The sequence below is a fragment of the Gnatocerus cornutus genome, unplaced genomic scaffold (assembly GCF_029298725.1).
Source record: "Gnatocerus cornutus isolate USDA-ARS CGAHR unplaced genomic scaffold, icGnaCorn1.1 ctg00000023.1, whole genome shotgun sequence".
NCBI lineage: Eukaryota > Metazoa > Arthropoda > Insecta > Coleoptera > Tenebrionidae > Gnatocerus > Gnatocerus cornutus.
The window spans coordinates 5,412,182-5,427,653 of NW_028275375.1; the positions used below are offsets into that span (position 1 = coordinate 5,412,182).

The 15,472-nt window shown below is 32.5% G+C and overlaps 1 protein-coding gene across 2 annotated transcripts in view; it reads left to right on the plus strand.

The window, feature by feature from the left end:
- The window catches only part of LOC148166555 (ATP-binding cassette sub-family G member 1-like), a 42,478-nt gene extending 27,279 nt beyond the window's left edge, over positions 1–15,199 (plus strand). For both annotated transcript variants that reach the window (XM_088049372.1, XM_088049373.1), the window contains exons 2-11: positions 2,431–2,654; positions 7,385–7,502; positions 7,756–7,948; positions 8,108–8,253; positions 11,830–12,068; positions 12,120–12,218; positions 12,315–12,457; positions 12,506–12,674; positions 12,719–12,819; positions 14,477–15,199. In XM_088049372.1, the coding sequence (XP_087905498.1) occupies positions 2,456–2,654; positions 7,385–7,502; positions 7,756–7,948; positions 8,108–8,253; positions 11,830–12,068; positions 12,120–12,218; positions 12,315–12,457; positions 12,506–12,674; positions 12,719–12,819; positions 14,477–14,974 (1,905 nt within the window). In that variant the 5' untranslated portion in view covers positions 2,431–2,455 and the 3' untranslated portion in view covers positions 14,975–15,199. The remainder of the gene's footprint in view (positions 1–2,430; positions 2,655–7,384; positions 7,503–7,755; positions 7,949–8,107; positions 8,254–11,829; positions 12,069–12,119; positions 12,219–12,314; positions 12,458–12,505; positions 12,675–12,718; positions 12,820–14,476) is intronic.
- Positions 15,200–15,472: the final 273 nt, after the last annotated feature.

A 15,472-nucleotide genomic window follows, 5' to 3' on the forward strand; every position in this document is an offset into this window, starting at 1 on the left:
ATAGAAAATGACTGAAATTTTGGGGTCGTCGGAAAGTGAAAAATTTCTAAAAAAAATTGGTTCTTGCTCTAAAATTTTGTACCTTTGCCCAGTTGATAAATGAACCAAAAGAAATAAATTCTCCAAATTTCAATGTCTAGACATTAAAACTACGAAAGTTACAGAATTTTATAGAAAATGTTAAAAAAAATTTAAGTCGTCCAAAAATAAAAAAAATTCTAAAAAGTTTGTTTCTTGCTGTCAAATTTTGTAACGTTGTCTAGTTGATCAACTAACCGAATGTAGTAAATCCTCCAAATTTCACAGTCTGGGGATTAAAACTGCGAAAGTTGCAGAATTTTAATAGAAAATGCCAGAAATTTTGAGGTTCTTCGAAAATGAAAAATTTCTAAAAAGTTTGTCTTTTGCTTTAAAATTGTGTAACTTTGCCCAGTTGATAAACAACCTAAAAGTAGAAAATCCTCCAAATTTCACTGTCTTGAGATTAAAACTGCGAAAGTTACAAAATTTTATAGAAAATGACTGTTTTCAAGAGGTCTTTAGAATAGAATAGAATTTATTTGCCATTAAATACATACACAATGTAAATAAACCTGGCACGTCAACCTTTTTAGGGTGATTTTTAATGAATTTTTTCGAAAACGACGATAAATATTTCTGAGTTTTACATCAATCGAAACAACTCGAAATCTGGCCAAGTCTCATATCGATAAGTCAAATAGTTTACAACTAGCGGTAATAAAAAAACGAAAAATTTAATAATTTTTGAAAAATTTTTGCGAAAAAATCGATTATTGAATTTTACATATTTGAGAGCGAATTCTGAGAAAAACGATGGCGCAGACCGTTTCTTTCATTTTGCCGTAGTTTCGAAGATTTTTATCATTAATCTGGCTGAAATTTTGGCTAAAATGATTCTCAACAACGCAAGTTTGTTCCAAAAAGAAGCAAAAAATCGATTGTAGAAGAGTTACATAGTTATAGTTGTAAAATCAAGATTACCACCTTAAATAAAGAGATTTTCTTTCATTTTCAACACTTTTTGTAAACTGGTTGAATGACCAGCTATTAGGGCAAAATAAGACGAAGATATTTTTGAGGAGAAGCTGTTAGCCATGAATCAATTATCTATTTTTACTGCTCTCTATTAGCTTCATCGTGATTATTCCAAATTGATTTGGGCCTAATAACCCTCTTAAGTATTTAATGCAGGCATAATTCTTTTGTAATAAAAATGACCTTCTTAGAGGAAAAAAATCCTCAACAATTCTAGAACACACAGCTTCTTTACTTCTGCAGGCAATCATTTCGAACTTTTGGCGTATTTCATGTGTTAAGCATTCAAAAGCTCTACTTAATTTTTTTTTTTTAGTTTAGGTACAAAGAAAACGAATTTGTTGGAGTTTTTTTGACCCCCTGAAGGTCTTAATTTTTCAGTTCTTTACATTTCTTAAAATTTGTAGATCCTAGAGTTTTTATAGTCTTTTTAACTGTTTTTTTAGAATATAAAATTATCTAGTCCTTTAACTATTTAAGGTTTTTTAATCAAAATACTTGCCGTAAAAGTGATAATTTTGACGATGTCGACGCACCTTTGACTGAATAAATCTAAAAAAAACCTAGGTGATGTTACTCAAGGGCTTTTTAAGTACCTAAAAATGGGAGGATCTCTTGGATTCTTTTTTTTAGTGTAATATGTACTTCTCAAATCGAAGAACCGGCAAATTGAAATAGTCAATTCAAAAGTCATGGCAAAATAAATATTTAGTTTAAATATTATTTTCTCTGTATTTTTCATTTCCCTGAAACGTCGTAAAACTGATAAGGATAAGGCTTCGTCTTATCAAGTAGGTATGTTAATACTCCAAGCAGGAACTTACTTATTCTATTTTCCATATTTTATATTTCGTTTTTGTTATTCTTACTGACTGTTGACACATAAGGTGCCAATTTTTTTTAGTCTATTTCCACCAAATTTGTTTATTCAATCTATTAAATTGATTAGCAAAGAACTAATTGACCCTAAGGCTGCCACAAAATTGAATTATTGACAAAAAATGACCTCTGGTCTTTTTGACGCACTTGATAAAAACTGCGATAGTCAAATCGCAACAAATTCGCTCACATTCATTCAGCGACAAATCCACTGAAATAAATCCTGCAGTTTGCCTATTGCATTACATGTTTCTTTATTACCACACAAAGTGATTGACCCCAAATAAGAAACCAATAAAACTAATTCAAAGACATTCATTGACCCCTCGTCCTTAACATTGGGGTTGTACGAAACCACCAACACGAGGAAACTCCACTTCGTTTCGATTGGGCAGGGAGCATATAAAGCGTATTCGTGATAGTGGAACGTCAGTTTTCAGCGTTTCGCCTCGTAGTGTGGCACTCTATATCACAGTGAACCTTATTTTTGTTTAGGTGATGAACAGTGTTGAATGAAAACATGTCAAGAATCGAAGAGATCATCCGGAGCACGAGCCCTTCGAAGTGTTCGATTTTGACCCCAACAAACAACAACGACGCTATCAAAAGTGACAGATTGTTTGTGGAAAAACGATTTCCCAAAAAACAAGCGGTCGATGTGGAATTTGAAAACATCACATATACCACATGGAGTTGGTCCATGACCCGCTTTCAAAAAGGTAAATGCAATCGCTTTCTTCTTGTGTTGAGTGTGCAGGAATGGGCCCATTTCGTAAGGGACCCCATTCAAAGCAACGCGACAGTGAGATTTACGGAGAAAGTAAAGAGTTTCTAAAGTATGGTAATTCACATTGTTTCACCAAAATCCTCCAGTTACCCACAGTTAATTAAAGTAATTAGAGCGGGCGCTTTGTTTTTAAATCCTCGGTAATTTAAGTTTAATTAATCGTGTAATTACCACACGCACTATAATTGCTTGATAATTTAATTTAAGTTTGATGCAATTGCTCTAGATATCGCGAAAAAGTCACTTGTACTACTTTCATCACGTTTTTAAGCCTTGTCGCTGCAATTATTCAGCTACGATAAAATTTCGCGAATTCAAAGGCCGCATTCGAACACTAAATTTATTTATGACCGAGTAAAGTTGACGCAAATTTTACCTTATTATATTAAACGACTAGAAAGGTCGAATTATGTTCATTAAACGATTCTTTAGCTAATTAAATCCGCGATTTGCGCAATTGGAATTTGGCACGGAAAAAACAGAGTTATTTTTGTAACGGCGCGCCGCCAAAATACTGAAAGAGGAAAGTTCTACTTGAATTTCCACTTCGTGACTTGCACAGGAAATCCGCTTATGCACCTCCGTCGCAGAAAGTGAAAAACAATTTCGGGTTCCGCGCTAATTCACTGAGAATTCGTCCTAGAAGAACGAGTTAAATTGGTAAAACTGCGGAACTCGGAAGTATTTCGGTCTCATGGAAATGGAAAAAAACCGACTAATTTCGATAACTCCGTTTGCACGATAAGGGAAAAGTTTCCTCAGAGCAACAATTGTTAACACTGACCGATTTTGGTTTATCGCGATGGAAAACTAGTCACGGTGAAATCGCGCGAAATTTTTTTTAACAATTTCATGATAAAACTCATTTCTACAAATACAAAAACAGCTTTATGTAAAAAACTTCGTTTTGTTTTAAAATAAACTTAAAAAGTTTGTTTAAAATAAGCTAAAAAACAGTTTATTTAAGTGTGGAATGACAAAGAACAAAAATAATAACAAACAATTAATAAACAATACAAAACAATAAGAAAAAAAGAAAAAGAGTTATAAATGTCACGGCGCCGAAAAATTTATTTCCGAGTTTGGGATCTAAAACACCGTTGTGTCTCACCTATACATATAGGTGTTCCGGAACTCGTGGCCTAGAGAAAAAAGACTAGAGGCAACAATTCTGAACCAAAATTTCAAAATAAAAATTTTTTAGCTGAAAAAATAATCGAGTTTAGATGAAAAAACGGTAGCCAATCCCGAAGCACAACAGTATTTGAAAATAGGTAACTATGGACACATAGTTCATCATTCATTGGTCCGAAGAACATTACACTCTCGTTGCCTTGGATATTTTACTCCATCTCTAGAATAAGCTTCCAGGATTGGTTGTTAATTTTTTATCTTTTTTTTGAATACCATTAAACTTAATCGTTTTTTGTTTTGAAATTTACCATTTGTATTGCTGTCCGCACCCTCCCTTGCTCTATGGGTCATGAGTTCTGGGACACCTGTAAGTATCTTTGTAAAATCAGATTGAATGCTGGCTAAAAGGTTCTAAACTCTTTTTTTTAATTCTAATTTTGGTCCCGTTTGTTCAATAATTTTGAAAATTGGCACTCTTAATTAGCAAGTCAACAATAGTATCTTCATTAAATTTCGTTGCTCTGCGGTTGAAATTATCAGAATTACAGATTTTAACAAAAAAAATAGGAAATTTTTGATTCGCTCTTAAAACGAAAAATTCTAATTTTGGTCCCGTTTGATCAATAATTTTGAAAATTGGCACCTTTAATTAGCAAGTCAAAAATAGTATCATCCCTAAATTTCGTTGCTCTACGGTTAAAATTATCAGAATTAGAGATTTTAACAAGAAAGTTAAGAAATTTTTGGTGCGCTTTTAAAACGAAAAATTCTCATTTTGGTCCCGTTTGATCAATAATTTTGACAATTGGCATTCTTAATCAGCAAGTCAAAAATAGTATCGTCTCTAAATTTCGTTGCTCTACGGTTAAAATTATCAGAATTACAGATTTTAACAAAAAAAATAGGAAATTTTTGATTCGCTCTTAAAACGAAAATTTCTAATTTTGGTCCCGTTTGATCAATAATTTTGAAAATTGGCACTTTTAATTAGCAAGTCAAAAATAGTATCTTCTCTAAATTTCGTTGCTCTACGGTTAAAATTATTAGAATTAGAGATTTTAACAAGAAAGTTAAGAAATTTTTGGTGCGCTTTTAAAACGAAAAATTTCTAATTTTGGTCCCGTTTGATCAATAATTTTGAAAATTGGCACTCTTAATCAGCAAGTCAAAAATAGTATCGTCTCTAAATTTCGTTGCTCTACGGTTAAAATTATCAGAATTACAGATTTTAACAAAAAAAAATAGGAAATTTTTGATTCGCTCTTAAGACGAAAAATTCTCATTTTGGTCCCGTTTGATCAATAATTTTGACAATTGGCACTCTTAATTAGCAAATCAAAAATAGTATCTTCTCTAAATTTCGTTGCTCTACGGTTAAAATTATCAGAATTAGAGATTTTAACAAGAAAGTTAAGAAATTTTTGGTGCGCTTTTTAAAACGAAAAATTCTCATTTTGGTCCCGTTTGATCAATAATTTTGACAATTGGCATTCTTAATCAGCAAGTCAAAAATAGTATCGTCTCTAAATTTCGTTGCTCTACGGTTAAAATTATCAGAATTACAGATTTTAACAAAAAAAATAGGAAATTTTTGATTCGCTCTTAAAACGAAAATTTCTAATTTTGGTCCCGTTTGATCAATAATTTTGAAAATTGGCACTTTTAATTAGCAAGTCAAAAATAGTATCTTCTCTAAATTTCGTTGCTCTACGGTTAAAATTATTAGAATTAGAGATTTTAACAAGAAAGTTAAGAAATTTTTGGTGCACTTTTAAAACGAAAAATTTCTAATTTTGGTCCCGTTTGATCAATAATTTTGAAAATTGGCACTCTTAATCAGCAAGTCAAAAATAGTATCGTCTCTAAATTTCGTTGCTCTACGGTTAAAATTATCAGAATTACAGATTTTAACAAAAAAAATAGGAAATTTTTGATTCGCTCTTAAAACGAAAAATTCTTATTTTGGTCCCGTTTGATCAATAATTTTGACAATTGGCACTCTTAATTAGCAAATCAAAAATAGTATCTTCTCTAAATTTTGTTGCTCTACGGTTGAAATTATCAGAATTACAGATTTGAAAAAAAAAATAGGAAATTTTTGGTCCGCTCTTAAAACGAAAAATTCTAATTTTGATACCGTTTTATCAATAATTTTAAAAATTGGCACTTTTAATTAGCAAGTCAAAAATAGTATCTTCCCTAAATTTCGTTGCTCTACGGTTAAAATGATCAGACTTAGAGATTTTAACAAGAAAATAGGAAATTTTTGGTGCGCTTTAAAACGAAAAATTCTAATTTTGGTCCCGTTTTTTCAATAATTGTAAAAATTGCCACTCTTAATTAGCAAGTCGGAAATAGTAAACTCCTCAAATTTCGTTGGTCTACAGTTTAAATTACCACAATTACAGATTAATAAAACTACAATTTTAGGCGAAGTGTTTACGAAAAGTATCTATTTTTTCCATATAGTTAGAGTCAAAAATATTGCCAAAGCAGGCTGAAACAGTATTTTTATTGGGTTCAAACATTTAACACAACACAAATGAGCACAACTGAACTAATTTTTCGCAAACTTTCAGAAATTTTTTCTGCATATTCTTAAAAACGTTGACTAATAATAAGACATTTGTTAAACTTGTAAATTCGTTTTATATAGGGTGTTTTTGATAGGCATGTACAAAAAGAGTGTGGTAATTTTTAGAAATTTTGATTTCGAGGAGCAAAGAAGAATTTTTGTTTTTTGACCAAAAAAAATGTCACCAAAAATTTTTAACGACCTGTAAGTTCTTCATTTTTAATGCCACTATAACTAAATTTGTGGAATTTATAAATTTTGACTGTCTTATTAAGAGTACCGATTTAGAAAAAATTAGGCCAAAAAGGAGAATATTTAGAAATTTTTATTTGGACAACTGTGAAAATGTCAATTTTTTTCAACACTGTAATTTCGTTATTTTTAGTGCGACAGGAACGAAGTTTAAGCATGTTGTTTCTTTTGTTTGTTTTAGTAATATCACTAATTTGCAAAAATTTAGATCAAAAAGTCGAATTTTCAAAAATTTTAGTTTTAAGAGCAAAAAAAATCCACCAATTTTTATAAGATCCTCTAATTTCTTTATTTTTTATGCGATTTTAACGAAATTTGTGGAGATTATCACTCTTGACTGTCTTATTTACAAAAATTTAGACCAAAAAGGAGAATTTGTAGAAATTTTTATTTCGAGCAAATTTCGTTCTTCGCATATAAATTAGTGCAATACACAAGTTTTGGTATTACATAGAAACAAAACGTATTTTTTTATACTTCATGTCATTGTTAGTCACCCAACTTTACCGCCTGTTAGAAATTATAGCCATTTTTTTTTCAATTGTGAAACTGGACTAATCGTGTAGTCACGATGAGTCACTTGCGGCTATAACTCATCTCCGGTCCGTTTAATGAAGAATGACTAATTTGGCGTAAAAAAATCAAGCACGTGCCCGCTGCATACCCTTGAACGTCTGCTGCATTGTAATTTGTAATTACAGAAACGAAGAAGATCCTCGATGGAGTTTCCGGACAGTTCCGCTCCGGGGAAATCTCCGTGATCATGGGGCCTTCCGGGGCCGGGAAGACCACGCTTCTCAATATCCTAGCCGGTTTCACGTAAGTAGAGAAAGTTAATTAAGTTCAACGGACTGTCTTCTATCAATTGCCTAATCGAAAATCAAAGTCGGGAATCTGCTTAATTGTGTAATTTGAATAGTTTCAAGGTTTAATTGATAGTCTTCGGATCCTTGCATTGTTGACACAACACCGGTTCTTCAGTTTGCCATTGACACAATCGTGACATAACGAAGGATTTTGACCTTACTGTTTTCACTAAAACCCGTTAATCTACTTTCACTCTTCTTTCTAGAACTCGCGGCAGCGATGGCACCGTCAAACTTAACGACGTTGTCCGCGACCAGAGTCCTCGTTTTCGAAAACTGTCCGCTTACATCCCCCAGGACGAAGAACTCCGCATGTGGTTAACAGTACAAGAAGCGATGACTTTCGCCGCTAATCTCAAGTTGGGCTACACGGTCTCCAGCGAATACAAGAAACAACAGGTACTTTTAAAGTTCCGGAGTTTCCCAATCGCGACCTTTTATGTTAATTAATTATCAAAAATCCGGAAGACTATAGAGTTTAGACCAAGGTTTCTTTTCCTTTGTTTAACTTTCTTGTCCTCGATGTGCATCAAGATTTTACGTGAGGTGGTTTTCTAGGTTGCGGAGCTCCTGGAAGTGCTCGGTTTGGAAAACTGTCATCATACGTTAACCTCACGTCTCTCAGGAGGTCAAAGGAAGAGATTAGCGGTTGCGTTGGAGTTGTTGAGCAACCCTCCGATTTTATATCTGGACGAGCCGACAACGTAAGTAATTAACTCTCTTTTTTGTGTCTGAAAAGATTTTTTCGGGTTTTATAGTGACCTCAACATTGAAAACAGACTTATAAAACCAAACCTGTTGGAATTATTTTGGATTACTTTTTGTTTTCATTGTGAGACTAATGATAAGTTTTTTGTGGTGGAAAATGACCAGAATGAACACTTTGCACACGGTCTTGTTTACGAACATCGATTTTGTTTGCTTCGAATAATAATAACAATTTAACAATCGAATTATATTTACTTTGGTCGTAATTACGGTGATAATTTATTTTTTGTGAAAGCAAAACTTGTGTAAAAACGTGATTTCTAAGCTTTAGAAAGCAATGCTTGCGATTTTTCCTATGAATTGAGTGCAACAAAGAATTGGAGCGTTGGTATTTTCGTTCCAAAATTCTAAATTTTCCATAAGTATGTAGCAACGCGAGATTTCTCAATTTCTGACATTAAGATTGGTAATAGTTGATCTTCGTTCTCTAAATTAGTTGAATTAATTTCCATGGCGTGCTAGCCGGATCTCTGATTCAGCCGGTTTAGTTGCAAACGGCCACTTTGCCATTTTTTTTATTTAAAGTTGGAATCTTGATCAAACAACTCTGTAAATTTTAAGATGACAAGGTTGGCATTATTTTCTCCAAGAATTTGACAGTAATTTTTTATTTGAAGTTGGAATCTTGATGAATTAATTAGCTCTGGAAATTTTAATTTGAAGTTGGCATTATTTTCCGCTATAATTTGACAGTATTTTTTTATTTAAAGTAAGAATCTTGTTGAAATTGCTCTCGAAATTTTAAGATGACAAGGTTGCTAATATTTTTCGCCATTACTTGACAGTAATTTTTTTATTTAAAGTTGGAATCTTGATGAATTAGCTCTGGAAATTTCAACATGAAGTTGGCATTACTTTTTTCAAGAATTTTAGAGTATTTTTTACTTAAAATTGAATCTTGATCAATTAACTCTGTAAATTTTAAGATGACAAGGTTGGCATTATTTTCTCCAAGAATTTGACAGTAATTTTTTATTTGAAGTTGGAATCTTGATGAATTAATTAGCTCTGGAAATTTCAATATGAAGTTGGCATTATTTTCCGCTATAATTTGACAGTATTTTTTTATTTAAAGTAAGAATGTTGTTGAAATAGCTCTCGAAATTTTAAGATGACAAGGTTGGCAATATTTTTTCCCAGAACTTGGCAGTATTTTTTTATTTAAAGTTGGAATCTTGATGAATTAGCTCTGGAAATTCCAATATGAAGTTGGCATTACTTTTTTCAAGAATTTTACAGTATTTTTTTACTTAAAATTGAATCTTGATCAATTGACTCTGGAAATTTCAAGATGACAAGGTTGGCATTATTTTCTCCAAGAATTTGACAGTAATTTTTTATTTAAAGTTGGAATTTAATTGAATTTGCACAGGATATTTCAAAATAACAAGGTTGGCATTATTTTCTCCAAACAATATGACGGTATTTTTTTTATTTAAAGTTGGAATCAATCTTGATGAATTAGTTCTCGAAATTTTAAGATGACAAGGTTGGCATTATTTTCCCAAAGAATTTGACAGTATTTTTTCATTTAAAGTTGGAATCTTGATAAATTAGCTCTCGAAATTTCAAGATGACAAGGTTGCTAATATTTTTCGCCATTACTTGACAGTAATTTTTTTATTGAAAGTTGGAATCTTGTTGAATTAGCTCTGGACATTTCAAAATAATAAGGTTGCCATTATTTTCTCCTAGAATTTGTCAGGTTTTTTTTATTTAAAGTTGGAATCTTGATCAAATAACTCTGGAAATTTTAAGATGACAAGGTTGGCATTATTTTCTCCAAGAATTTGACAGTAATTTTTTATTTAAAGTTGGAATTTAATAGAATTTGCACAGGATATTTCAAAATAACAAGGTTGGCATTATTTTCTCCAAACAATATCACGGTATTTTTTTATTTAAAGTTGCAATCTTGATGAATTAGCTCTCGAAATTTCAAAATGACAAGGTTGACATTATTTTCCCAAAGAATTTGACAGTATTTTTTCATTTAAAGTTGGAATCTTGATAAATTAGCTCTCGAAATTTCAAGATGACAAGGTTGCTAATATTTTTCGCCATTACTTGACAGTAATTTTTTTATTGAAAGTTGGAATCTTGTTGAATTAGCTCTGGACATTTCAAAACAATAAGGTTGGCATTATTTTCTCCTAGAATTTGTCAGTTTTTTTTTTATTTAAAGTTGGAATCTTGATCAAATAACTCTGGAAATTTTAAGATGACAAGGTTGGCATTATTTTCTCCAAGAATTTGATAGTATTTTTTTATTTAAAGTTGGAATCTTGTTGAATTTGCTCTCGAAATTTCAAGATGACAAGGTTGGCATTATTTTCTCCAAGAATTTGACAGTAATTTTTTACTTGAAATTGGAATCTTGATAAATTAAATAGCTCCGGAAATTTGAATATGAAGTTGGCATTACTTTTTTCAAGAATTTGACAGTATTTTTATTTAAAATTGGAATCTTGACGAATAAGCTTTCGAAATTTTAAAATGACGAGATTGGCATTATTTTCCACTATAATTTGACAGTATGTTTTTATTTAAAGTTGTAATCTTGATTAATTAGCTCTGGAAATTTCAATATGAAGTTGGCATTACTTTTTTCAAGAATTTTACAGTATTTTTTTACTTAAAATTGAATCTTGATTAATTAACTCTGGATATTTCAAAATAACAAGGTTGGCATTATTTTCTTCAAAAAATATGACGGTATTTTTTTATTTAAAGTTGGAATCTTATTGAATTAGCTCTGGACATTACAAAATAATAAGGTTGGCATTATTTTCTCCTAGAATTTGCCAGTTTTATTTTATTTAAAGTTGGAATCTTGATCAAATAACTCTGGAAATTTTGAGATGACAAGGTTGGCATTATTTTTCCTAAGAATTTGACAGTATTTTTTTATTTAAAGTTGGAATCTTGATGAATTAGCTCTGGAAATTTCAATATGAAGTTGGCATTACTTTTTTCAAGAATTTTACAGTATTTTTTTACTTAAAATTGAATCTTGATCAATTAACTCTGGAAATTTCAAGATGGCAAGATTGACATTATTTTCCCCAAGAATTTGACAGTATTTTTTCATCTAAAGTTGGAATCTTGTTGAATTAGCTCTCGAAATTTCAAGATGACAAGGTTGGCATTATTTCCTCCCAGAGTTTGACATTTCTTAATTTTGACATGAGATTACAACAGGAACGAATTACACGATGGAAATTTTAAGATTTATGACCTTGAGGAACATTGCAACAAAACCAACCAACTATATTGAAATATTTTCAATTTAATGTCAAAGTTGATTAATAGATTATTTCCTTTTAAACCGAATAAAAAAAAATCGACAGAAAGATGACGCGTGTTTTCTCTCGTTCCAATATTTGTTATGTCGACTAAACGAATTTTTATAAAATAGTATTTACGAAGTCTCCGTACACGAAAACATGTTTTCGATAAACAATCAGCCTGGCAATGTTGATATCTCTTGTTAAAAATGCTCAATTTTGCAGCGGTTTGGACAGCGCTTCCTGCACCCAATGCATCTACCTCCTCAAGCGCCTGGCCCAACAAGGAAGAACAATAATCTGCACAGTCCACCAACCTTCCGCTCTAATTTTCGAAATGTTCGACAAACTCTACGCTCTCTCCAATGGCCGCTGCATTTACGACGGTAGTATCAAGGACCTTGTTCCACACCTTTCTAATCTTGGTCTAACGTGTCCACCTTACCACAACCCGGCAGACTTCTGTAAGCTCTTTAACACCACCTCGAGCGAGATCTCATTCCTTTTGATTCCAGTAATGGAAGTTGCGATCGGCGAACACGAAACCGACATGAACGTCCTGGCCGAGGCGGCGAAAGTAAAGCGGTTCAACACAATCAGTGAAAGCACAAAAGGTCAGTTTGGGACGAAGTTTCTAAAGAAAATTTAGATTATTTTGGAGATGAGTTATCAAGTTCAATGGCTGCTTATCAAAGGTTTGTTTTTAACAGAGAAGGAGTCAATGTCTTGCATGGTCGAGGAGAAAGAAGCGGAAGACAAGGCGTCCTACGAGAAATCACCACTGCCTGCAGCCGTCGTAATGCAGTTTTTGTTGTTATACAAACGGAATTTGTTAACGACAAAAAGGGGTTACGTAAGATAATTTAAATTTATCTGGCCAATTCTCACCACGCTCTTACAGATTTACTTTATCAATCGGTTACTTGCGCACGTGGCGATTGGACTCATCTTCGGGTATCTCTACAAGGACGTTGGATCAAGCGCCAACACTATTTTAGCTAATTATGTTTATCTTTACGGTTCGTTACTTTTGATAGTTTACACCGGGAAGATGTCCGTTACTATATCATGTAAGTTGAATTGTTATCAAAAGATTTTTTCTATTGAGAAATAGTCCCTCTAGAAATGAAGATATTGACGCGGGAACACTTCAATAGGTGGTACAAACTCACCCCTTATCTACTGTCTGTGATACTGATCGAAATCCCATTCCAAGTAAGTTTGTTCAGTAAAAATTTCCCAACCGGACCAACCAATAGATGTTTACATAACAAGTGCGGAAAGTGAGCCATTTCGCACAAGTGTGAAAGTAGATGCACGAGGCGCCAGCCAGTTGCAGATATTACACGAGTGCAAGAAAGACACTTTCCGACGAGTTATGTACACTATTTTTTCTACGAACTTTCATCAACAGTCTCGACAATAGTTAATTTCTTATCTATTCTAAATGTCATTTTTCTACAACTTCATATAAAAGTGACGTATTCTACATAGGTAGATGGTTGATGTTTTCGTACATCCATTTACGAAAGTAAAAGTCATTAGATTAGATTTGGACAAATTAGGTCCTTTGTTCAAAAAAAAATATTTTTTAAAATTTTTCAAAATCAAGATAAGACTTGATTAATAATGTCGAAAGACGCAAGAAAGACGATGGCGCAAACCGTTTCAATTTATCTCTTTTAGTTTCGAAGATATCGGGGTTTAAATATTTGGAGAAAATCAAAAATCCAAAAATTTAACTGGTCATAACTCGCTTATTTGTGGGCCGATTTTTGTATTTCTCGTGAAATTCTGCGTAAAATGATGCCATCAAACTCCAATTTACTCTAAAAGTAGGCGAGATATCTACGGAATTAGATTTGGACAAATTAAGTCCAAAGGTTCGAAAAATTAATTTTTTCTAAATTGAGATAAGACTTGATTCTTATGTAGAAAGACGCAAGAAAGACGATGGCGCCAACAAATCTCCAATTTGCTCCAAAAAGTTTTTATTTTTTCTTTTTAAAATGCTTTTTTTCAGAAAAACAATTGTTTTATTGTTTAATTTAATTTACTTAATTACTTATTTTATAGATGTGTCTATCGTGAATACGTCAGTAATAGTTATTTGTGTACCAAGGCCAAAAAGTGTTTCTTTTTTGGCCGAGCCTTTTTTTAGGAAGAAGGCGAGGGCAAAATGGCACTTTTTGGCCGTGATACACACAAGATTTTTTAGGCGACATCATTAAATTTACTAGTCAATTAATTTTTACTTATGATTTATTAATTTAATCATTTATAACAACTGAATAATTGGAAATATTTATGAATCCTTTCGAAAAGTTCATATTTTTTTTTATTTACATTCGCAGTTTCGGCATGTGTAACTTCACAATTTGTATGAATTGGGTTTGATGTGTGCTCTTAGATGTCGTTGCAGTAGCACTGCTATCCATGTTCATTTTCAATAATTCAACACGTCTTTATTGCACTTTATAGCAGTTTGTCGATTTGATTTTACCCAAATAATTAAAACTATGGATAGATGGCGCCACCATAGATCGGCCGAAAATGTTTGCGGCCAGAAAAGACTCACTTTTAGGCCGCTTTTAAGGCCTAAAAATTTCATTTTTAGTTTAAGTCGCCTAAAAAAGTCGTTTTTTCATCTTTTGTAGTTTGCAAGAAAAATGCATTTTTCTGATTCGCCGCAAAAAAGTTTGAATCTTCATAACTTCATCAAAACTGATAATTTCAAAATAATATTTGGACGCAGTTTTTCAGACCACTAAATCTTTATTTAAAAAAAACCGCTTCGAAATTTGAAAAACCAATTTTGGGAAATTTTTCCTTTTTTTTACCACCCCCAGAGACTCTCACTGTTGGATTTCAGGTAATCTGCACCTGGACTTACATCGCAATCAGCTACTGGTTGACCGACCAACCTGTGGATTTCCGCCTTTATCTTTTCGTCCTCTTCTGTACTTTATCAACCCTGTGCGCGCAGTCTTGGGGCTACTTCATCGGAGCCACCACTCCCATCAAAGTGGCGGTTTTCCTAGGTCCTGTCATCGCGTGTCTCTTCTCAGTCTTCGGGTTTTGTATCCGGTTCTTCGACACGCCATTCTACTTCCGGTGGCTGTTCCACGCTAGTTATTACAGGGCTGGTTTCCAAGGGATTGTCTATTCGATTTATGGTCTCAACAGGCAGGAGTTGTATTGTCCAGAAGAAGCAATTTATTGTCACTATTCGGATCCTAAAAACTTCTTAAAAGAAATGGATATTATGGATGTGGACTTGGTGTCTAACATCTCTGTTATTGTAGTGATTTGGTGCTTGATGCACGCTGCTACTTATCTCACTTTATGGTTCAAATTGAACAAACGTTGAGAGTTTGACTTTTTTTATTTATTTACGACCAAAGACTTGGAATGTGTGTCGTTTGATTCGTATTTTTGATGTATTACTGTTAGGATATGTAAGTTTGTATTAAGTTGCCAGCTAGTCACTTTTAGATTGTAGTTTGGTGGCATAAGAGGCAATTGCCCAGTAGCTATATTTTTATATTGTGATAGAATTTTATATTTTAACTAATAAATTGATAATTTTATTGTATTCGATTTTTTAGTTGGGATTCAAATCTAGTCAGAGTTCAATTATTTCTTCAGATTCTTTATTTAAGTTTGAAAACGGTTAGTCAAGTTTCAAACCAAAAGTTTAGCCTCTGGTGAGAGAACCTGTGAACTAACAACTTCGGCATTATTCCGCTAGGTGGCTTTAATCGAAAAACTTTTTTAAGGTCACTAGATTAGAAAAGAGAATTTTTTAATCTAGTAACCTTAAAGAAGTTTTTTCGATTATAAAAGAGAAATTTTCATCTAGTGACCT